General features: G+C 44.4%; 1 protein-coding gene across 1 annotated transcript in view; it reads right to left on the reverse strand.

Moving 5' to 3' along the window:
* Positions 1 to 24,593, reverse strand: part of SLAMF1 (signaling lymphocytic activation molecule family member 1) — a 48,120-nt gene extending 23,527 nt beyond the window's left edge. Inside the window, exons 1-3 of the mRNA XM_081026350.1 lie at positions 24,442 to 24,593; positions 16,021 to 16,359; positions 13,802 to 14,086 (exon numbers count right to left, since the gene is read on the reverse strand). Coding sequence (XP_080882476.1) covers positions 13,802 to 14,086; positions 16,021 to 16,359; positions 24,442 to 24,517 — 700 coding nt within the window. The 5' untranslated portion in view covers positions 24,518 to 24,593. The remainder of the gene's footprint in view (positions 1 to 13,801; positions 14,087 to 16,020; positions 16,360 to 24,441) is intronic.
* Positions 24,594 to 25,481: the final 888 nt, after the last annotated feature.

Genomic DNA, 25,481 nt, shown 5'->3' on the forward strand with positions numbered 1-25,481 from the left:
TTTCAAAAATAAACATAGCAGTGCTATTATTGTCCATCCATGCAAATAACTGTTTGAACCCACTAGACCTGAACTGAAAGAAAAGCATGTCGTTTTCCTCTCAATCCTTCCCACGTTTAATGTTTGCTCTAGAGTACAAGTCACCTAGGCTCAAAATCAAAGAGCTAATTTTTTTTTTAATTTATTTATTGGGGTGACAATTGTTAATGAAATTACATAATTTCAGGTGTACAATTCCGTATTACATCATCAATAAATCCCATTGTGTGTTCGCCACCCAGAGTCAGTTCTCCTTCCATCACCATATATTTGATCCCCCTTACCCTCATCTCCCTCCCCCCACCCCCTTACCCTCAAAGAGCCAATTTTTATTGCTTTCTCTCCTTTACCCACTTTACCAAATTCTTCTGAACTAGAAACAGTATTTTGGAAAATGGTGATTGAGACCTATTGCCCCAGTAAACAAGACATTTAGCTCAATAATATAATAACAGATGATTCTGAGCCAGGATTTTTTTTTCAGTGCACCTTGTGTATTAATGTATTTAATCCTCACAACAATCGTATGAGGTAGGTACTCTCATTATTCCCATTTTGTGGATACAAAAACAGGTGTGGAGATCCTCACAAACTAGAGCTTGGACCAGGAGTAGAAACATGGCTGAATACTGAAGACAGACTTCTTGAAGAGTCAAAGAGAGTTATGGGCTTGGAATAAGTTACACCAGGGTAATGAACAGTGGAGGCCATCCTGAAGCCCTGGGGTGCTACGTAAAGTAATAGCATTAAGGTTCTAAATAATATACTACCAGGTGTTGACATTAATGTGTAAGGGTAACTTGTAGGATGATTGTGGAATAAGCCTATTGTTGAACCTGTGATGAATTTGTTGGGAAGAAGTTGAAAAGAAGGAATAGGTAGGTTGCAAAGGAGTAGAGTGCTTACAGACACAATTCAGATGTCTACAGAGCTGGCCAAAGATAAGACTGAAGTCTCAATGAATTGATAAAAAAGATAAAAATGTATTCCACTGAGATCCAAGTGGACCTTCAGCATGATAGCTAGCCATAAGTTGCCTACTGGTTTTGAAAAACTTCTCTTTTTCTTTTTAGGCCTTTCAGACATCAAGTCATCCCAAAGAATCTCACTGAACTGGCTTTGTGAACATCTTGATTATAGATTCTCTTCCCCCACTTAAACATGCTTTAACTCTTCCAGACACCAACTTCAGCAGTCAGATGACCTGATGAAAAAAGCTGGAAGATAAGCAGAGTTGCAATAAAACTCCTGAATTTATATAAAGCGTGAAATTTGAGCATGGAATCACTGCTGAGGCTGGAGTTGCTCTGTGAGCAGGTCCACTTTAAATGACCACTGTGAATGGCTTACAGTTGCTGTGAACCCTCTGTGCAAGGGTGTGTGTGTGTGTGTGTGTGTGTGTGTGCATGTGTGTGATAGAGAGACAGAGCGATTATCCAGGGCTTATGATGTCAATACCAGGTACCTGTGGAGAAAACTCACATCCTAAGATAAGAAGCAGAGGCAGCAGCCTAAGCACACCATGTCTCCTCAGCCCACGGAAGTGATCAGAAAATTGTTATAGTAACCCTTCCTATTTTGAGACAATTTCCTCTTTTTTTCCCCTCATGTATTTGGGGACCTTCTAAAATAACAGTTAGTCTAAGAGCAAACGCTTCAACCAGTTAAATTATTTTAAAAGGTAATGTTTTTCTCAAATTTCATTTGAGATAAAAATAAAATAAAACCAACAAACAAAGTGGTGCCTCTAAAACCAAAAAATAACAGATAACAAAACTGCATTACTAACGCCTGCCAAGTGAGACTTTCTCCCGTCCCCTGGAGCCTGTTGCTGACAGCTACTTGGGTAAACTAACAATGACTGGGGCATATTGCTGAGGCCCAGAGGACATAATAACTCCAGCCCTTTCTTTTCCACTGCCTCGGGAACATGAAAGTCATGTGCTACCCTTGTCCTATAACATAAATGACCAAGTTCTGCCAGCCCAGCCACATCTGAAAGGCAACCTGGCCAAAGTCCTGAAAGAGGTTTTGCAAGTGTTAATTTTTTCCCTTAGTTTTTCGATACAATGTAATATGAATCTATCTGGAGGATTTAAGTTACAGGACCATAGACTTTCTTAACCTTGAAGGAACTATACAGCTTATGTCACCCAACCCACTAATTTTGTGCTGTGGAAACAGACTCAGACAAGTGTACCTAGAGTCACAGAAGAAGTTGATGGCACAGTTGGGTGAGGTGAGAACTGCAGACTTTGTGGTTTGTATTTTAGTTTATGGAGACGGGGCCCCCACAAAGAAAGCAATGGCAGGCTGGGATACCTGGAAGACCTCATTAGTCAAAAACTCTCTGAGGTGCCAACTCACCCCTTTACCATCCTCCATCCAACACCTGCCCATTTCTGACCCCATGCTCTGCCTCCTCCTCTTCCCTTGCTGTACTTTCAGCTGTCTACCAGGCCTGCCCATCCTTGACTAGCAAGCCAATCTTCCTCTCTGTCACTTTTCTTGACCGTTCTAGCTCCCATGCTTCCCTCTCCCTTGGACTCTGCCATAATCTTGGTTTATGTCATGCATCTTAGAACCTGAGTGTGACAACATCATCTTTGCTGTGGAGACCATTTTCAGTGAAGGCATTTTGAACCAGACAGATGGATTCAAATTCTGGGTCTACCACTTGATAGTTCTGTGGCCTCAAATAGGCTACTCATACCCTTTGGGGCTTCAGGACCCTCATCTGCAAAATGAGCATAACAATATTCAGTTCACAGAATGCACTCCTGCTGGAACTTTGGAAACCAATGAAATAATGTATGAAAAGTGCCCAGAGCAATACCTGGAATTCAGCATGTGGTGAATAATGTTAACTCCTTCCACTAGTCTCAACTCCCCAACTAGCTGCTAGGTTCTTGGAGACTATAGACCATCTCTTTACTTCTTTTGCAGCTCTCTTAGTACTTAGCACATATAGGTCTTTGGTAAATTCTTGCTGGTTGATTGGAAAGACAAGGAGATAAGTTTGATCTCAAGTCCAAAGGAGTCTCTTCACTGATGTCCAGAGATGCTTTCAGCCCTATCCTGCTGTTTGCTTATGATTTACTTTCCCCAGCTGTCTAGCTTCCCAAGTTTATTTGCACTTGGTGTTCATCTATTGGGTACTATCTAATTATGATATTTGTATGGAAACTAAATGTCAGGGACTCTGTGTCCTCAGGAATTTGGGTAAATATAAACAAAAAGTTACTTTTATGGCTTGTTGGGTTCAAGCTGCCCATGATTTCTGTAATTTCTGGCAATTTCCAGAAATTGCTTCCTTGTGGTCCTTTAAGTCTTTGTTTCTGCAGCTCCACTTGCTCTAGTCTGGGCTGTCTTGGGTGCAAGGTTCAGTGCCTTCATCAGTTTTCACACACACACACACACACACACACACACACACACACACACACACACACACACACTGTGGGGACAGAGTCCCAGAGAGCAGTTTCCAGGTCTCGGCCTCATGTGGAAAGGTGCTGACTCGGGTAGTAGATAGCGGTCAGCTGTGGCTGGTTGGCTGTCAGCTGTAACCGCTGAGCCATTGGCCACTGATATAACTGCTGTGGCTACAGAGGGGAGCCGAGGAGAATGGAGGAGAGTGAAGGAGAGTCGAGGAGAGTTGGTCGGTTGGCAGCAAAGCGCACAGCAGGTCGCACGTCGTGTAAACCCAGCCTCCAGTGAGACTATAGTGGTATGACTTCCCTACCTATGGCTCCGTGGATGTTCCTTGTTGGCCTAGCCATATCCTGTGTTCTTATGTGGGGAGCGGGACCAGAGACCCCGCCTAACACCCTGCATGACACATGGCGCAGTGAGCAGGGTAACCATTCTCTAATGGAGTGGCTCACTGCTGCGGTACGCACAGTATGGGGACAGGCTGGCAAGCTGCCAGACACTGTGAGTCAATGGCATTCATATACGGAACTTACTCAAATCATCGTGAAATGGGTGTGAGACATGCTATTTTTAACCTTAACGTGTAGGGGCCAGATGACAAGCTTTTTACAGCCAGCACGAGAGATCTGGTTTTGGATACTGCACCTGTGAGTGCTTTTGGATCCTTGGTTGCTATTCTTACACCTTATGTAGGGTGAAGGATCCATGAAGTTACAACTGCCATGGCCACCCTAGGGGATGTTGAAAGCCGAAGGCGAAGGAAGTTAAGACAGGAGGTCCACACAGTTGAGACCTGGAAGCCCAAACGAAAGGTAAAGGGGCGAGGTCGTGGGTCTCAGAGAGTAACACGCGCACAGATGTGGCGTGATCTCGTGGCAGCAGGGGTCGATCGGGAGAAAATAGACCGAAAACCCAATGCACTCCTGCTGGAACTTTGGAAACAGTTGCGTCCGAAATAACAATTCCGGAGAAGCATAAAGGAGAAGTCTGGGAAAGCGTGACCTGTGTCCCTCCAGGACTTCATGCAGCCGCTTGAGGCCGACTCCTTTCAGCTTGATTAGGGGTGGGGCCAAGGTCAGAGGGGACAAGCAGGGACCGGAGGTCCCACGTGGAACTGTCCATACATTGGTCCCTTTCTAATGTGCAGAGGGTTTTGGCCCTAGTTGACACTGGTGCAGACTGCAGTCTCGTTTATGGGAACCCGGAACTGTTCCCTGGACCAGCAATCTGCATTGATGGCTACGGGGGAAAGACTGTGACTGTGAAAGCTGTTTCCTTACCATTGGGTATAGGAAGGCTTCCCCCTCGTACCTACAAGGTTTATGTCTCCCCCATTCCGGAGTATATTCTAGGGGTGGACGTGCTACATGGCCTCAGCTTACAGACGTCGGTAGGAGAGTTCCGTCTCCGGATCCGGGTGGTGAAAGCGGTGACACGCGGGCATGCTCACCACCCTCCTTCAGTGTTGCCACAGCCCTGGCACGTGGTTACAGTGCGACAGTACCGCCTGCCAGGAGGGCAGGAGGGGATTGGTCATACAATATTGGAATTGGAGAAGGCACATATTGTGAGGCCAACGCACAGTCCCTTTAACTCCCAAGTATGGCCTGGCAAGAAGCCAAATGAGGCCTGGAGAATGACTGTGGTCTATAGGGAGTTAAATAAAGTGACACTACCTTTTGCACGCTGCAGTGCCTTCAGTACATGATTTAATGGATTGTCTGACTATCCTCCTGGGGACATATCACTACGTAGTGGACTTGGCCAATGCTTTTTTCTCCATTGACATTGCACTCGAGTGTCAAGAGAAGTTTGCTTTTACTTGGGACGGGTGGCAGTGGACTTTTCAAGTCCTTCTGCAAGGATACTTGCACAGCTCCACTGTCTGCCACGGGCACGTGGCCCAGGATTTGGCACAGTGGGATCGCTCGTCCTCTGTGGCCTTGTTTCATTATGTCGATGATATTCTATTAACATCTGAGTCTCATTCAGATTTAGAGCAAGCAGCTCCCTCTCTTCTCCGCCACCTGAAGTCAGGCGGCTGGGCGGTGAATGAGGAAAAGGTCCAAGTCCCTGGCTTATCTGTCAAGTTTTTGGGTGTCGTATGGTCAGGTAAGACAAAGGTTATACCTGAGACAATTATTGATAAGATACAAGCCTTTCCCCGGCTGACCAAGGTCTCCCAACTGCAGACGTATTTGGGTCTGCTAGAATATTGGCGGGAGTTTGTACCCCATTTAGCACAAATGGCAAGGCCCTTGTACAATATGATAAAAAAGGAGGGCTCATGGGATTGGACAGAGGCTATAGAGCAAGGCTTCGTTGCCACGAAACGGGCAGTGCAGCAGGCACAGGCTCTGCAAGTAGTGGACCCCGGCCATCTATTTGAACTTGATGCTCACGTAACCCAAGAGGGGTATGGATGGGGCCTCTGGCAACAGCAAGAGTGTCTCCAGTCACCAGTGGGATTTTGGTCCCAATTGTGGAAAGGAGCAGAAGACCGCTACTCTCTGATAGAGAAACAGCTGGCCGCTGTATACGCAGCCCTAGTGGCCACAGAAGCCATCACAGGAACGGCATGGGTGTTGATTCGAACAACCTATCCTGTTCAGGGGTGGGTCCGTATGTGGACCCAGGGACCCATAACGGGGGTGGCACAGACCACCACCCTCGCCAAGTAGGGTGCCTATTAGAGCAACGTAGCACCCTTAGTTCAAGCCCTTTGAGCACAGAGCTACAACAGGTCCTGGGGCCTGTGGAGCTTGTAGCCCAGGCTGAGCCAAGCACTCTGCCTAGAGGGGAGGACTTGGAGCCCTTGCCCTACAAAGAAGGACAGTCCCCAGTACCTAAGGATGCCTGGTTTACCAATGGTTCTAGCCGAGGAGCTGCAGCTGTTTGGACAGCTATTGGTGTGCAGCCCAAAACAGACACCATTTGGTTTGATACTGGGACGGGCCATAGTAGGCAGTGGGCTGAATTACGGGCTGTGTGGATGGTAATCAGCCACGAACCCGGGCCCCTAGTTATTTGTACTGACAGCTGCGCAGTGTTCCGGGGTCTAACTTTGTGGCTCCCTACATGGAAACACCAAAACTGGTTGGTAGGACACCATCCACTGTAGGGTCAAGCCATGTGGCAGGACCTCTGGGACCTAGAGCAGAGAAAAGAGGTAACCCTAATGCATGTCACAGGTCACTCTCCTTTAGTGTCCCAGGTAATGATGAAGCAGATGCCCTAGCACGGGTCCGATGGTTAGAATGGGCTCCTGCCACTGATGTGGCCCATTGGCTGCATAGGAAATTGCAGCACGCTGGAAGCCGAACCATGTAGCAGGTGAGCAGACGCTGGGGTCTGCCTTTGAAATGGCAGGAGATATCAGATGCCTGCTATGACTGTGCCATCTGTGCCCAGGACAACCCCCAAAGGCGGAGGCTCCCCTGTGAGACACAGCAGATTACGCGAGGGAGGGTGCCCCTCACTTGCTGGCAAGTGGATTATATTGGACCCCTGCCTAAGGCCCGCAATGCGATGTACGCATTCACAGCAGTGGACACTGCTATGGGGTTGATGTTTGCTTGGCCGTGTCCAGCTGTGGATGAGCGGCATACAGTGGTCGCTCTTACTTGGCTGTGCGCCCTCTATGGGCGCACCCAAGTCATTGAAAGTGACAGGGGTACCCATTTTACCGGGCAAGAAGTGCAGAGCTGGGCTGCCAGGATGGATGTGCAATGGTTGTTTCATGCTCCATATAACCCACAAGCAGCTGGCATGATTGAACGCTCTAATGGCCTTTTGAAGCAAGGTCTCCGGGTGTCAAAACACCCTCCCGCGATGCGTGACTGGGCCTCGCGTCTATGGGACTTCCTGAGAGTCCTGAATGAGAGACCACGGAAGGGAGGGCCTGCACCAGTAGAAGCTCTGCTACATCGAACGGCCGCTCCCATTCAATTACAAGTTACCACCAGTGAGACTCTGTTAAAGCCAGGCTACGGCAGAAATGGAAACATTTTGCTGCCAGCACCCACATGCTTGAAAGCAGGGGAATGGCAGCAATGGACTTGGCCCTGGCAGGTCAAAAGCCCTCACTGTCGATGGTTGGGCCTGATAGCCCCATGGGGGCTGGTTTGACTCATGATTTGTAAGTGACGCCAGGGGTGGTGGCTGAGTGGCCACCGCAAGTGACTGTAGTATACGGAGGTCCGGATACCGGGATGATTTTGCAGGGAACCTATGTGCTCTCACTATGGCCTATTATGGGGTCCCCTGTTCTGTTACATGTTGAAACTATGCAAGGGACCCCAAGCACTGCCATAAAGGTCTGGTACCACAAACCGGGAAAGGTGCCAGTGGCAACGACCCTCCTTTCCCAGGACAAAAAGCTAGCGTGTATCCTCCCAGATGGAAGGGATTTGCCATTGTTGGTTCCTAAGACTACTGTTTCTTTTCGTCTGTAGGTGTCAATAGGCTAATATGGCACAGGAACCCTCGCGGAAGACGCTTGTCGCATAGATTATGAGGCGAGACCCTGTAGGGGTGGAGTGTGGGGACAGAGCCCCAGAGAGCAGTTTCCAGGCTCTCAGCCTTATGTGGAGAGGTGCTGGCTCGGGTAGTAGATGGCCGTCAGCTGTGGCTGGTTGGCCGTCAGCTGTAACCATTGAACCATTGGCCACTGATATAACTGCTGCGGCCATGGAGGGGAGCTGAGGAGAGTGGATGAGAGTGAAGGAGAATTGAGGAGAGTTGGTCAGTTGGCCCCAAAGCGGACAGCAGGTCGCACGTCGTGTAAACCCAGCCTCCAGTGAGACTATAGTGGTTACGACTTCCCTACCTATGGCTCCGTGGGTGTTCCTTGTTGGCCTAGCCATATCCTGCGTTCTTATGTACACAGGGGAGAGGGACCAGAGACCCTGCATGACAAACACACATACCTCAAAACCAACACCAAAACCTAAAACCTACGCTAAGAATCTTGTGGGTTTGAATCCTCTACTGTAGATTTGAAGGGTCACAAGGAGTAGAGTCCATCATGAACCAAGCAGCTTTCCACCACCAGAGAGGCTCAGACCTTTTCTTTCTCTTCCTATATCTACATCAGTAATGTCTTCCCCCTGTCTCATACAGAACAATCTAACCCACTGCCAGATTCTTGGGGGTGAATCTCACCTTTTTCCCTTTAGCATTTATTAAGTTATTATACTAAACAAACACGGTTCTCTTCCAAAGGGGAATTCTAGTAGCATTTTCTTTAATGTGATAATATTTTTCTATCTAATAAGGTATAAAAGTCTCACCTAGATTGTAAATTCCTGGAAAATTGACTCTGTACCTTATGCTTTATTTGCATTCCCCATTCCGTCTGATACAATGTAATGCAGAGAGGCACTCAATATATACATGATGAACTAGTTAAATTAGAGGCCATAGAATGAGGTTGGGAGAGACTGTTATGTACATTTTTGCTAAAAATTATCTGAGTACTAAATATACTCGTAAGAAGGTCTCAGAAGGAATGCAGTGTCACCTTCACCAGGGCAGGAGTAGAAGGGAATGAGAAATGACCTACTTGGGATATGCTTTATAATAACAACATGGAACCAGGAGGAAAGTGTGTGTCTGTGCTGTCAGCACCACCTGTTTTCCCATTTTCAGACCACCATTTCCTGTGGCAGGAACTCCAGCTGTTCCTCTTTTGGTTCAGAAATAGAGGTCTCTCAGAATGTCGATGCTCAGAGTTCAGACTGAAGTCGTTCTGTTGTTCTAGGGTCTACCAGCTTCATTCCTCATTCACAAAGAAACCCTATTTGAACATTCTTAAACAAGTTTGGTACAATCCCCCAGCCCCGCCAGCTTTTTAGAGAGAGTTGAGCAGGCTGATTGAGAACTCCTGTGCCATGAAGTACTTATGAAGAGTACTGCATGAGTCTCCACCTTTTGATCCTCTACTCTATTGGCTGTGGTTTAAACATAATAACATGGCATGTTGCCATGCCTCCGAGAAAATGCTGGAGGGCCTTTTTTCAGTCTCTGAAGGTCTGCTGCCACAGAAACACAAAAGCTCCTTTCTCTCCTCCAGTCCCCAAACCTTAATGTTTAAGGGAGATAAAGAAGAAAACAAAAAAGAATCTGAGAAACAAATGTATTTTGCCCCAGGAGATACTGAGATGCTAATGTAACGGTCTGAGAATGCCAGATCTCTTTCCTGCCTTTCATGTGGTTCTGTCAGCAAGACTGCCCGCATGATGTACATCTACTTGAAGAAGTCAACCATCTGCAAGAGGTACCTTCTTGTTGGTGGCGGTTTCCACTCAGAATTGGGGGTGGGGGAAGGATGCTTACAAACCATGTACTAATTGAAGATCTGGGACTATCAGAGTAAATGTTTTTTACAGAGTTCATAGCTTCTAGAAAAATCCCTTCCACCTGCCTATCCCACCCAGCATTGCGTTGCAGAAGCTGCCAGTTGTGCTGCCAGGGCCATTTACCCCATTCCTCCATGGACAAGTCTTTTTCAGTTATGTGCCTGCCCAGCTAAGGACTGCCTTTCTCAGCTTCCCTTCTAGCAGGTGTAGCCACTGTGACAAGGCTCTGGTCCATGAAAGGTGCCCAGGTTCCATCCTTCCATCATTGTCGTCATGCTTGCTGGATTGGGAGTGACATGGAGAGGGACCTGCCCCTGTGCATGAAACATCTAGGTGACTCTGCAACAATGGGATCTCCCCACTTGAAAAAATGGCCTTGGTAGAGAGGGAGAGCCTCAAGAACTCACTGGCAGGTATCAGCTTTTTCTTTCACTGAGCTATCCCAGACTTGCTGAGCCAGCTTTTTGCCAGTCTACTGAAAGGGGTCCTCTTTTCAAGATGAGTTTCCAGGGGCATTTCCTTTCAGTTGAACCATTTATAGTTCTGTGTTATTCATGCTAGCACAATGTTGGAACATAGTTGAATCTCAATAAATGTTTTGGCAAACTAAGCATTAGTATTATTTATTTGCAAACACAAATCAATGAATTAATAAAACTCTGTTCAGTAGTTAGGCAACCTGGCATATTGGAAACAGCATACCACAAACAAGCTGTGTGATCTGGTTTTGACATGCTGTGTTTCCCCATCCCTGGAGGCAGAGGAAGGGATCTCTACTTGTGCTATAGGTTGAATCATGTTTCCCCCAAAAGTTCATATGTTGAAGTCCTTAGAATGAGAACTTATTTGGAGACAATATCTTTACATAAGTAATCAAGTTAAAATGAGGTCATTAGGGTGGTGTTATGGACTGAACTGTGTTCCCCAAAATTCATATGTTGAAATCCTAACCCCTAGTACATCAGAATATGACTATATTTGCATATAGGGTCTTAAAAGAGGTGATTAAATTCAAATGAAGCCATTAGGGTAGGCTCAAATCTAATCTTACTGGTGTTCTTATAATAAGAGACAATCTGGACACACAAAGAGACACCAGGAATGTGCATGCACAGAGGAAAGACCAGGTAAAGGCACAGCAAGAAGGCAGCCATCTAGAAGCCAAGGAGAAGGGCCTCAGAAAAAAAAACAACCTTGCCAACACCTTGATCTTGGACTTCTAGTTTCCAGAATCGTGAGAAAATAAATTTCTGTTGTTTAAGCCCCACACCCCCGTCTGTGGTACTTTGTAATAGCAGCCCTAGAAAACTAATTATAGGTGGGACCCAATCCAATATGACTGGTGTCCTTATAAGAAGGAGAAATTAGGACAGAGATATGCATGGAGGGAAGACAATGTAAAGATATATAAGAAGACAGCTATCTACAAGCCAAGGAAAGAATTCTGCAACACATTCTTCCTCCCAGCCCTGAGGAGGAACCAGATCTGTCAGTAACTTAATTGTGAACTTCCAGCCTCTAGAATTGTGAGACAATACATTTTTATTGTTTAAATCACCAGCTTGTGGTACTTTGTTACAACAGCCCTAGCAACACAAATACACCTTCACCTAGGTAACCCCTCATTACCATTTCTTATTAATGTACATGCCAGCTGAATCATAGAATATCGACTCTGGAAACAACTTCAGTAGCTCACCCTTTTCATTTTACAGATGATAAAACAGAGCCCCAAGAATGTGAAATGGCTGCCCCGTGCTGGGTAGTTTGCAATGACCGAGCTGAGAACCTGAAAGGGCTTTTCCCATAGCACCATATTTACACTTTCCCTGTCTCTCCACAGCTCCCATGAGCCTTCCTCGTATTCAGTAAATCTGGTTCACTCTACTGCATACTTGATCCTTAAATTAGCTTACATGGGTAAGAGCATCTTCATGTTACTTTAGAGTATCTTGAGCAAAGTGCCTGAATGTATACTTTATGGCCTGCCAAGACTTTGGAATGTACTAAATAAATTCTTGTTAAACTACATTGAGAAGCATGAAGAGAGTTCTCCCTCTTTTTTGAGATAACCAGGGTAAAATATCTGGTGCCTTGCCTTCACTCTAAGAGGGCTGCTACAACCAGAGAGGGCTGTGCAGGGGTAAATGCTACTGCTTCCACAGCCCCAAGAAAAGCAGCAACGCATTTTTATTATGATTTATAAGGTATTTTAAGTGTATTATCTCTTCCACTAGTACCTATGAGGATTCCAGGATCAGACAACTAATCTCTGTCACTTGCTCTGTGTGTGACCTTTTTATATCGTTATTTTCTCATCTGTAAAGTGAGGATACTAATACTACTCTGTTGCTGTGAGGAGTAAGTGAGATGCCACATAACTCGCACATAGTAAACAATGAAAATCTGTCAGTTATTATTTTAGAGGAAGAACCTAAGTCTTAGGTTAAGTGACTTATCCTTGTATGTAAAAAGGACAGCACTGGATCTAGACCTCGGGGACCACATTCTGTAAACTCTAAATTATACAACACTGCTTTCTTGGTCCTGGACAGTATGTTCTGAATGACTGTGGGCAGGGAGGGAATTCTGAAATGGGGGGTAGCCTCAGAATGTAGTTTGTGTGCAAGGTAGGCAAGCAGCCAGATACAATTAGTAGGTGGGCAGATGGTTGACTCTGCCATAAATGGTTGGGGGAGACAACACAGGTTAGATTCACCAAAGAAATCTCAGCTACACACTGGAGACCAGATTGGAGTTTTCCAGCAGTCCTTCTGGGAATATCTCAGGGGAGTTTCTGACTGGAGGTGCTAGGCTGAAGGGCATAACCTAGCTGGATTCCCCTGTCCCCTCATCCTTGATCATCTGGAAATCCCTCATATAAACACCAAGTCTATTATGGACAGACTCCTGGTGGATGCAGAGAGAATGTTAGCACATAAGTAATGCCTTGCAGGGCCAGCACCCTGGTCCTTCCGTCCCTGAACCTACCTGAGGCATGGACACAAAATCTATTGGTGAAAAGAGTCAGTGGTCTATCTTGTTTCCAGCCTCAAGTGGTTAGATGGGCATACTTCATCAGCCCTCCATTCCTTTTGATAACAGAATAATGATGCTTTCCTTTCTAGAGAAAAAGCAGTCAAAGATCTAGGTTTTAGGTGCTGAGTCTGCAATTTATACGTGAAGAAACTTGAGGCGGGTACTTAAATGCCATGAGATTCACGTTCTTCATCTGTAAAATGAGGGTGATGATAACACTTATCTGGTAAGGTTATTGTGAGGGTCAAAAGAGATTAGGTAGTTGAAAGTGCTTTGCCAATAATGAAGTGCTATATTGTTTATCATTTTTTCCAAACTTCCCAGTCCAGGCCTTAGACAAAAAGCTGACTGGGTCTTCTGACCTGCTATGGGATTCACAGTCCATTCTGTAAAATGTGGCCGTTTATTATATCCTGCTTTTCATTGCTGAGCAAATATTTCATGTCTTGTGTTTACAACATGTTGCTAGAGAGCAGAAAGCATGTGTCATATCTTTCCCCAATCTCCTACAGCCTGGGTAGTCAATAAATAGTTATGGATGGTGTAGAACTGTTCCACCATTAGTGGAATAGGGACATGGGAGTTAGGATCTGCCACCCGCACTCGCTCACCCAGCCATCCCTGCAGACCGGAGCCAAGGCAGGAGGAGAAAAGGAAGATCACAACATGGAGACCTGGGCTCTGGATTTGCCTCCATTATTTCTTATTGGTTTCCTCAACTGTGAACTTAGTATAATAATGTCACCCTGGTCATTATGCACAGAGAGCACTCCCTGAATGCACATGGGAGGTTTTTATAAACTATAGAGAAAATGTAAAGTGTTGTTACCAAGGTGAAGTCTACAACGATGGGAGCAGAGCAACTTGTCCAGGTGGGGACTGAGCCCATATCATTAATGTGGCACACTAGTCACCACCATGGCACTCACCTGAGGAATACAACTTGCATCTGGACCCTGGGCTGAAGATCCTGGAGCGATTGCTGATGGGGTTGCTCGCAGTGCAGATGTAGATATTGTTGGCATGCTGAGGGCCGAGGGTGAGGTACAGGAGGTGAGAGCTGTTGGCTGGGCTCAGCAGGTTGGTACCTGTCTTCTCACTCCAGTTGTAAGTCACATGGTCCCCCCTTTCTACCATACAGCTCAGCATCAAGCTGCAGTTCCCATTCTCTTGGGTCCAGTTTAACACCTTAATTTCTGGAGTGGAGATCTGCTCTGTCAGGAGGGGGAGGAAGGGAGCCATCACTGAAATGAACCCTTTGGAATTCTGACTTGACTTTTTGTTAGAAGACAATGCAGCCTAATGGCACTTCCCTTCCCGCTGTGTCTGCAGTGGGATCTGTTTCTAGTGGGGATCTACTGCTCTGCACCATCCCTCTCTCCCCACATACTCCTTTCCTGGACCACCTTGAAATAAATAGAGAAGAAAAAATTGTCTTTTAGTTCTCTCCTACTGTTAGGGATTCCCTTACCTTTTCTGGTGTCCCTAATCTGGGTCCCTAATCTAGGTCCCTAATCCTGTATTCTGTCCTTGGAGTATATCCCAAGAATATCCCAAGGATATACTCCAAGGGGTTTAATTGTCATTGACTAAAATATTACCTCCTAGACCTAAAAATATGACTCTTTAGTGGTGGGATTTCATCTATTGTGAATGTGTGTGTGTGTGTCCAGCGCTTTAAGTGTGTCTGAAGTAGAGAGAGCCTTAGGCCTTATTAACCTATCTCACTCTAAAGCTATGAAATAGTCAAGGCAATGGGAAATGATTTATTTATTTAGTAACTACTATAGGGAAGCACAATGCTGGAACTTTATATTCATCATGTTCTTTAATCTTCTCAAAAACTTTCTCAACAATTACAATCCTAGTTATAATTATGTCCATTTCATAGATGAGGAAACTGAGTCCCAGAGAAATGGAGATCTTACATAATTTCACTCAGCTTCTAAACAGCCAAGCTGAGTCTGTCTGATGCAAAAATCTAGCCTTTTTCTTTGGCTTGAGAAAAACACTATCGTTGCAGAGACTATATTTTTCCAAGGTAAGAATTTGATCACAAAATGTGAATAGGTGTCATAATGGCAGTGAATTGTTCTGGAAAGTGCATGATGTGTATTCTCCATGCTCCTGGCAGCCTTGAGCCAAGGGCCACTGTTGGAGTGATCAGGAATCTCTGGTACCTGCTAGAGGGCTATAGAAATTCTGCATACACTATTTGGAGGAAAGGGAATGCTAGGGGCAGGGGAAGAGTGGGAAGGGTATTGCTGTCTCTCTTGTAGTACCTGAGGATTTCAAAGAAATGCTGAGGGGGTGGGGCTCCCTGTTCCATCCTCAGAGATAAGGAAGCCACTATGAAGAAGCAGGACAGCCCACCTGGTGGTCAGGACCCCTGGGAATTTAAGAGAGCCTCTAGACCTGAGAGACACAAATGGGGTACATTCAAGAAGGGCTCGTGTTGAAGAGGGTCATTAAAGCAGTGGCCTTGGATTCAGATGGACCTAGGTTCTAGTTTAAGTTCTGCAACTAAGTGACTGAATAACCAGAGCCTTTGTTAAAATGAGAAAAAGGTGCCTCTTCCCCAGGAAGATGCAGTCCTATGCCAGGGAAGAGGATGGGCTTGACGAGTGGTATGTGGACTGAGTTTCAGTTCTTCTTCTCCCAGGACCCCTAGTGTAGTAAACCATACACACAGATGTGTGGAAGCACATGCAAATCACTCCTTTGGTTTTCAGTGTCCTCATCTATGAAACGGAGGTGGGGGCTTGATCAGTGGTATTCAAACTTTTTAAAAATCAGAAAGAAAAAAAACAACAACACCCTTTTTTTCTGAACAAAGTCTTATTTGCAAATTGAGACTCTTGGGGCTCCAAGCCTTCTAGCCCACAGGCCCACAGGCAGCTGGGCTCCTTTCCTTTGGGAAGTGAGGGTAGGGGTGACTAGTACTAATCAGCTACCACCAACATGCAATTTGAACAAAAGTTTTGTGGACCTCTAAAATTCCCCCTGAAGCACAGTTTAAATTCCCCTGGACTAGGTGATATTTCAAGTTGCTTTTAATTTTGAACATCTTTTCCTTGTGAGAGAGGTCTAACTTCTTAGGCAAGGGTCCATTGTGGCCCTTTCGGACTGGGGAAGCCACCATTATTACCATAGAGCTTCAGCTGCAGGCAAAAGTGCTGGATTGAAACCTGTTCCTCCAGGGCCATATGGTACCAGCCCTCATCTTTCTTCTTGCTTTCCAGGATCACGAGGCTCAGGTTTTCCAAATGAAATTTATAGCCATCTTCTAGGTGGCGCAGAGAGCCTTCTTTTGGCAAATCAAGAGACACAAGTTTATTATTGCGGTTGCTTCCTGCAGATTTTGCCATTGTGACAGTGATGTGGATGCTCTTGTTTGTACTCTCACTTATCCCTTCAGATGTCAGGGGCAGCAGCACACTGCTTCCCAACTGCCCAAGGATCGTTGGGCAATTCATCAAGCCCTTGCCTGTGGAAGGAAGAAGACAGTTCCTTGTTATGGGGCCTGTGAGAAACACATCCTGTTTGATAGACTGGATGCTCTCCCTCTTCCTCTTGGGCCATCCCTGGGCTTGCCAGCCTTTAGTGGTCTATAAGTACTGTCACAAGGGTCCTACTGTATTCTCAATATTTCAAATATCCCAATGGAAATCTTAAAGTTACTTATTATAGAGCTGTATGGACTAGGACACTGGATTTCTTTTATCTAGGAGGGAATATTATCAACTCAGGTATACAGTTAAGGCACCTAAGGCGTAGAGAAGTTAAATGACTTCCCTAAAGTCACATAACTAGTAACTGGACTAGAATCCAGGTCTGTTAATTCCTCGACCGGACTTCTTACCACTATATACTATGAAAGATGGAGAGCAACTGCTGAGCTAGTGAGCCCAGGAGACCAAGGTTACAGAAGCATGATTCCAGACAGTGAGAGAAAAGTCTGAGGGATGTGCAATCAGCTAGGTTTTGAGCCCAGTGTTCAAACTATGGAATCCTAGTTCTCCAAAAAACGGTGAGATAGTTAATAATGTTGAGGGTCAGAAATTATTTTTATTTTTATTTTTCAAAAAAGCTGAGTGAATAACAACCAAAAAACAACAACAGCAACAACAACAACACAACAACAAACAACACCCCAAAACCTTTCAAACCACCAGTAAGCGACCCTACTGCTGACTATTTAACACCTCCTCTCTCTTCAAACCCACAACCTCAGCTGATGACCCTGCTTCTCATTTCACTGAAGAAGTAAAAGAAACAAAAAGAGAACTTCGATTAATTATCACCACCAAATCAGCTTACTTATTTGGATGGATCATCTATGCTCCCTTTTAAGGCTAGTCTCCTCCTTCATGGAGCACTCACCTACTTCAAGGCTTTGTTCCTGCAATTGCCCACACCTTGCTGCATCAGCTTTATTATGGTATGATATGCTGTGTGTTATTTCCAACATGTAATTTCCTTCACTTTAAAAACCCTCCCCCTGATCCCAGGTCTATCCTCAGCCAACTCCCCATTTCTCTGTTTTCTTTATCACAAAGTTCTTTTAGGTGTGTTTATACTTTCTGTCTCCATTAGCTGACCCACTTTCCTTGTACCCACTCTGAACAAGTATTCTTCCTTACTGCTTACTGGAACCACTCTTGTCAAGGTCACTGTATATTCCATGATACCAAGTCAATTCTCCACCCTCATCCTGCTTTCTCAGGAGCACCTGACATGGTTCATCATTCCCTCTATGAAACCCTGTCTTTATTTGAATCCTGGAACACTATGCTCTTCTGGTTTTCTTTCTATTTTATTGGTGACTCCTTCTCAGTCTCCTTGACTGGAACCTTCTGCTCTTAAAGACCTCATAGGTATTGCACCATCCAAGAACCCAGTACTCAGACCTCTTCTCTTTCCCAGCCACACTCATTCAGTTGCGTAGTTTAAAGTATTTCTGGAATGCTTACAGAGATATATCTCCCACCCAAACCCTTTACTGTACTCCTCAGTATTTGGAGGTCTAAAGGGCATCTCTAACTTAGCAAATAAACTCTTAATTCTGTCAGTCCTTCTGCAAACAATATCACAATTTCCCCAAATTCTCATGCCAAAACACTGGAATTATCCTTGACTCCTTTTTTTCTCATATACCACATTCAGTATATTAGCAAATTCTGTTGACTATGCTTTAAAATCCATCTGGCATCAAGCACTTTGACCTAGTTCATTTCTACCACTATCATCATGGGCCTGGGCACTGACATCGTCTTCCAACTAATCTTTTGTATCCATACAATGGACAGGGTTTGGCTACACAAAACTGTCAGGTTTTGTTTCTCCTGCTTTTAAACTTCCAGGTTGAAACATAATCGTTATGGAAAAGTGAGAAAGGCCATATAGGCATTTGTTCTTTTAAATGCCTTTCTAGCACCCATAAAATAAAAGTCCATAGTCCTTGTTCTGGATTCAAAGACTCTGAATAACCCAGTTCCGGGTACCTCCAAGTCCGGCCCTCTCTGCTCTCTGCACTAGGGCCACATTGGCTCTGGCTGCTCCCTCACACATCAGAAACATTCCTAATTCAGAGCTTTTACATTTGCTGTTCTCTTTCTCTTTGTCTCTGCCTCTTTCTCCCTCCCTCCCTCCCTCCCTTCCTCTCCTTTCCTCCTTTCTTCTCTCTCCCCTCCCTCCCCCTCCCCCTCTCCATTTTTTCTTCTCTCTCTCTCTCTCTCTCTCTCTCTCTCTCTCTCTCTCTCTCTCATTCTCTCCTTTCCTCCATTCCTCTCTCTCTCCCTTCTTCTCCTCTCTCCCTCCCTCTCTATCCCTCTCTCCCTCCCTCTTCTTTCTCTCTCTCTCTGGAAATCTCTTTCTTTACATATCTGGATAGGGCATTCCCTCACTTTATTTTAGGTTCCTGCTCAAAAACTGATCTCTCCTCTGTGAGACTTGCTCTTACCATTTTATCTAAAATAGCATTCCCTGTATTGTTGTACTTATCACTGTCTGATATTATATCGTTATTCACTTATTTTATTTTTGTCTCCCCCACTGGAATGCAAACTCCTCAAGAGAAAGAATTTCATTTTGTTCACTATTTTGTCCTTAGGACCTAAAAGAGTGGTTGGCATATAGTAGGCTTTTAACGAATATCTGTTCAATATTTGAAAGCCTTCCTGACTAAAATCTCTCTTATTTAGTTTTGCCCAACATGTAACTGAACTTAATAACTGAACTTAACCATAGCTAATGTTCATAAAAGAAGGAGCCCATGACTCAGAGAGAGCATAGATTATTCTTGTTGATAAGCAAGTCAGAAGAGAAAAATAAAACTGTCTGCTTATGTAATGCAACCACCTAGAAAAGCACAATTAACTTGTGGTTAAGATGGGTTATTGGAAAATTGGGCAAACTTGCCAAAATATTCTTGATACCAAAATACCCTGAAATCTTAATGCTGTCCCGTAAAGGAGCCAAATAATATCCTAATATCAGCCTAAAGATTGGGTTAGGTGGGGGAAAGAACACATGGGAAACATGTGAGAGGAATTCAGAGATTACAGAAAAAAAAAGCAGTCTACATAGGCCAATATCAGGATGAGAGTGGTTGAGATATAATCATTATGGAAAAGTGAGAAAGGCAATATAGGCATTTGTTCTTTTAAATATAGCTAATATACCAACTCCAAAAACAGAGTGCTCTCTTTGTTGCTTAGTTGATTAGACGAGGATTGCAGGTGTTGGTGTCTTTACAAAGATAATTTGGGAAGCATGTTGGAATTTCTTCCAGCCATGTTAATGGATGTCTAACTGTTCAGATAATATGGTAGGTACAGTACCCAAGAGAGTAACCTCTTACACTCTGAACTTAAACTTCTACATATAAAGGGATGGCAGAAAATTAGAACCGTACTTGGAGGTAGAAATGTTCTATGGTACACAAGCATCCTGAAATTGTGTACAAAAAGTTGTTAGATAAGCATATGAACATTTTTCTGGGAGTACATCAATAAATGTAACTTCTCACAGGGGTCTGAGGCTCAAAACAAGATTAAGAATCATTATTATACTGTCAATTTTTTAGACCAATTTTGATATGGAGAAAAAAAGAAATGGAAATGATTCCACTCTCATATCATAACGCTCCCCCTCCCATATGTTTCCCATGTGCCCTTTCCCCCACCTAACCCAATACCCATGCACCGTTGTTGGTGGGGAGGGGGAAAAGAGATATAGGATGAGAGAGAGTAGCAAAAAAAAAAAAAATCGAGAAAATAAAAGAAAGAAAATAGGAGGGGAAAGAGGAAAATAAAAGAGGGGGCAGATAAGAAAGACAGGCTGAGTGGTTTGTGTACACTAAGTCATGAGAGTGGAATCAAAATTTGGTTAGGAAGAGACCCCTCACACACCACAACCACATAAGAATGATGATGTAACAACTGAGCGTGTGTGAATAGCTGGGGGACTTGAAATCATTGCCAACTAAGCACGAGTGGAAAAATAAGTGAGGACTTTAAAGTGGTTCACAAAACCCTTCAAGTGGTGTCCCTGCTCCTGAAACTCATTGCTGCCTGATGACTGTTTTCCAGTGGGTCTGTGATTCAGTCACCCCTGTTTACTAAAAAGGCCCGGAGGGAACATTTGAAGCTGTTAACACCGACTCACTTTCCTTCCAGGGTAATTCTACTTAGAAAGTAGAGTGATTCACATGGGCCATGGATATTTTCCTGAAATCAGTAGCATTTAACCAACTCTTTCACAAGATGGGATTCTACCTAATGATAGCACTGCACCCCCACCTCCCCCAATCTTTCATATGTGCTTGTAGCATCTGGCTACAACATTTCTTTTGGGTGGAGAAGAGTCAGGACTTATAGGCCTCACAGTTCTTATAGCAAGGAAAGGAAAGATAACTTGGTCTTAGGCTGCTTTTTAAAGTGTAGTCTCACCAACAGTCCTCTTATTCCCATTCCTTGATGCTGCTGTGTTTTTCTATCTTAGCATATTTGCACTTACCATTTCCCATCTAAAAGCCTGTTACCGCCTTTCATTTGCCTGACTAATGCCTTCCATCCTGCAGGTCTCTGCCTCTGACCCCCAGCTGAGATGAGGTGTCCCTGCCATGTGCTTCCAGTGTACTCTGCATCTCTCCGTATCACTCATCACACTTTTAACTTTGGTTCAGTGCCTGTTGTACTCACTCAATTATAAGCTACCAAGAAAAGAGACTGTGACTATTGTGTTCACTGTTATAATCCTAACACTCACTTGTGACATAGTGGGAACTCCACAAATCCTTGTTACCCAAGAGAATGAAACAACTGAATGAGATAAATGAATGAATAAATGAACAAATGACAACCGAGTCCAAGTTCTCCCTTCTCCAAAATCATAATATGTCATCTTTATAATGTCCTTAAGAGATATAATATGGAGGGAAATGATGGGGATCCTTCTCCCCACTTGCCAGATGAGGAGATGGAAGTGCCTTAGCTATGAACCTTAGGTTTCAAGTACAACAGACCATGTACTGTTTCCTCTGAACACACAATACTTCACCTCTGCATTTGTGCCTTCATCTAGAGTACTCTTTTCAAGTCCTATAAAAAACCAACCTACAAGATATATATATTAGGAAGAATGTGCAAGAAACTGGTAACAGTATTTGCCTCCAGTGAGGGGTGTGGAAGGAAGATTTGTCTCCATTCTATACCTTTTGTATTGTTGAAGTTTTATAGATGTACGTGATACTCTTCTAGTCAACAAATTATTAACAAAAAATTAAATAAAAACTTACATGATGAAAAGAAGTTTCTATTCACTTTCCAAATTTCAGATCGAATACTTCCATATGCCCTGTATTTCCTTCTATGATTTTATCAACTTCTCTCATCTTTTGAGAATTCCTATACTTCAGTTCATTTCAACTCACTTAAAATCAACTTACATGCTTCAGTTATAGATAGCATATTCCAATTTTTACCTTAGGATCTGGATGCAAATTTTAGCATCCCCCCTTCCCTAAACATAAGCTCATCCAGTTTTATTTGTTGAGGCCTCTGGAATCAGGCTATGTGCCAGCAGAAAAACTGCTAAACTATTCTGTGGCTCTCTTATAAAATTATAATGGTAATCATAATCAACACATAACTTATACGGTTGGAATCAGAATTAAATGAATAATACACATAAAGCACTTAGAACAGTGCCTGGTATATAGTAAGCATGCTGTACATATTATTATTACTCATCCAACGAACATTTGTGGAAAAGCTGTCATATACCAGACAATGTGTCAGGTGCTGGGCAGAGGCTGTGCTTGTTCATTTTGCTTCCCCCATACTTCGCATAGTGCCTGCCACATTATGTGTCCTTAATAGGTAGCTGCTGAATGAGACTGTCCAAGGTCAACCTATGGATAAAACCAAACAGCTCTGATGTTCTGATTTCCATTCCAGCACTGGAGACAGTAATGGTGATGACATTATATCACAGTATTAAAGCTTTTGAGAAATAGAAGTGCCTAGATCTACATCTTGGGATAAAATGGGCCAGTGAACACATTTACTTGTTCCTTGCTTCTCCCCCATGCATGTAAAGTAGGTGGGGAGGGCCTGCATGAAGGAATAAAAGATCCCATTGGGGTAAACTCACCAACTATAACAAATGTGCCACTGTGAGGGGGTTAATAATAGGAAAGGCTATGCATGTGTGGGGGTAGGGACACATCTCTGTACCTTCCCCTCAATTTTGCTGTGAACCCAAAACTGCTCTAAATATAAATTCTATTTAAAAAATAATACCATTGGGGAAATGGAAAATTCACTTTATTGAGGGAAAGAACATGTGGACTTTTTGATTTTTATAATTCTGACTGGGAACTGGAAAGTGAGATCACTAGACATAAGGAGGGGAGAGGGTACTGATTTTACAAGAATTGGGCTTCTTGGTTGGGTAAATCTGTCAATCTGTCATGGCTGACCTGTCCCATTTGCAAAGCATTTCTGTCTGGGTTTTACTGGGGCTTCACAAAAGGGTGTGTATTTAAAAATAAAAACACTGTAAAAAATTTGTATGTATTTCAGAGAAGATGGAATGTAAGGAAGGAAGCTGCTCTGGTGCTTGAGTAGACAGGCCCTATGAGACTGGGCTGCTTCTCACTGACTCGTGACCTCCAGAGCCTTCAGCCTTGCCTTCAGTGGAACAGCTCTCAGCAACTCCCGAAACACCATGGGCCAGGAGGCAAGCAAACAGAAATGGCAAAGGCCAACCCACTGTTTAAACACATCACTCCTGATAGTCACTAAGAAGTAGTCCAAAAATGGGGGCGTGACAAACAAGGTGCACCCAGGAAGACTTGGCTCTCCCTGTGATGGCTTAAAGTGGTTCAGTTTGGCTTTCTGAGTCCTGAATTTAATTATTCCTCTTCTAGACATCTGGCAGCAAGAGCCATGGGTTGGCCTGATTCTGAAGAAAAGTGGGGCCAGGAAGGACTTTTTCATCTGGGAGTCTGGCAAAAGATAGACCTCATGTGCAGCCCCTCCAACATCCCTAGCATATCTCTGGGCTTTTCCTGGAAAAGGCCATAATGGATTTGCGGTCTTGAAAACCCCAAGAGCAAAACACCAGAACTTCAGGATTTCCCCCCTTCCCAAATGCTGCTTCTGCTCCAGGCTGCCTCCCACAGTCTAACCAAAGTCCCAAGGCATTTAAGCAGAAAAGAGATTCTCACCCCACTCCACAGTGAGTCCAAAGTCCACTTCTTGCTTGGTTTTTTCTTTCTCAAATACCTTTTTCATAGCCCTGATACTTCTAAACAGAGAACATCAGATTGCCTTCAGAAGAAGACAAAAAAGACAACAAAAGCAGAGCCCAGATGTGAATGTTCTATTGTGTGGCTGGCCCTACACTGAAGCTGCCCTGACCTTGAGGATTCCCCATTTGCATTTCCCACTTACTGTAACCAGTTCTGGGCTCTAGAAATCCTGGCCTCTCCCTCTCTTGGTGCCTTGAACCCTTCCCTTCCAGGAAAGTAGCCACCAGTATGACCACACTGCGGCCGCTGCGTGTTCTCAGCTGAATGCCTGGGACTTTCATTTCCACCCTCTCTTCCTACTACAGCCCTTTCTTGTTCTTGGATCATGTTTCTGGTTTGTCCAGGACACAAGTGTAGGAATCATCTTCTCCCAGAGCTCCATCTCCCCAGCTCAGTCCTGTAGCCTAGGTCTTTGCCAGTAGGATACCCACGCAAAACCAACCACTCAACCAGAACTGACCAGAGCCTCTCACCCTGGAGAGCCTGGTCTAAAACGTGACCAGTGCCTTTGGCTCAGAGCTCCTGGTTTCCTTGGAAACAAGGATTGGTGGCGCTCTGCCTTGGAACCCAGGGGCCCAGGAACTCACAATGTTCCTTCCTTTTTGAAAGAGGCAGGCGAAACTCAGAGCCAGTCCCTAAGAAAGAGGAAACTGAACCACAGACCCCAACTCCTGCGTCTTCTCTCCATCCATGGGGTTAATCTCTCCTCTGTGGCAAGTAATCGTGGGACTCAAACACATGAACACTCACCTGTTCCGCAGCTCTGTTCAAAAGCCAGTGAGAGAAGCAGCAGGAAGTTCAAGGAGAGGAGCCCTTTGGGATCCATCAGCCAGTGAGAAGAAGAAAAGGACCTGGTGAGGAGCCCGGCAGCTTCTTGAAGACTCAGCAGCAGAAGCAAACTCTGTATCAACCAGTGCTGCCTCTGCTGTCTAGTTTATGCATAAGGAACCAGCAGGCTTCCTGTCTTACGGGACTTTTTGTGTTTTGAGGATTGCTCATCTCCTTTCAGGCCTTAAATCACTTTGTTATTCCCAAGAAGTTCGAGTCAGGGGCTTAGGCTACTAGAGCCGGGAAGGGAGCTGTGTGGTCACCTCGGCCAAACCCTGGTTGTGAGCAGAAATATGTTCCCCTCCTCCCTTTGTTAGCTTTCTCCAGGAAAGGGGCACCAAGTTCTCTGGGCAGTTCCATCTGGTAACTAGTCTTAGAGTGCAAAGAAAAGATGAAGTTTTGTCAGACCAACCCCAAATTTGGGTCAGTTAGTTCAAAGTAGAACTTGGATGACTAAAGTTTAATGAGCTAATGGACCTCTTATTTTTGCTTTGTTCCATAATTTCAGACATCCCTACATGCAGTCAGGTCTGGGTGCCAAATTCACAGAGAAATGGGTGGGTAAGTGCAGATCAGTTGTCAGAAACCCAATTTCCCTGCTGGGTATAATGTGGTAGGATTTAGTGAGCCCTGTGCTATGTTTGGAGGATCCACCTTTATTTTTGAGGTTTTGTTTCTAAATTTTGTTGAGGAGAATGGACTGGAATTGACAGAAGAAACACAGTGTGTTTTTCAATGAGTTTTTGAAGGAGACTTTGAAAAACCAGGCTAGTGTCTTTGAAGTCCATTTTAAAAGGTCAAATGCACTCTCCAGTGGGCCTCCCTAAGGAGATTAAGGTAATAAGAAAAATAAAGACTTTTTTAGACAAACAAAAGTTGAGGGAGTTTGTTGCCAGTGGTTCTGCCTTGCAAGGAATGCTAAAAGAAGTTTTTTAGGAAGAAGGAAAATAACATAGGTCAGA

The sequence above is a fragment of the Rhinolophus hipposideros genome, assembly GCF_964194185.1.
Source record: "Rhinolophus hipposideros genome assembly, chromosome: 19".
NCBI classification, from domain to species: domain Eukaryota; kingdom Metazoa; phylum Chordata; class Mammalia; order Chiroptera; family Rhinolophidae; genus Rhinolophus; species Rhinolophus hipposideros.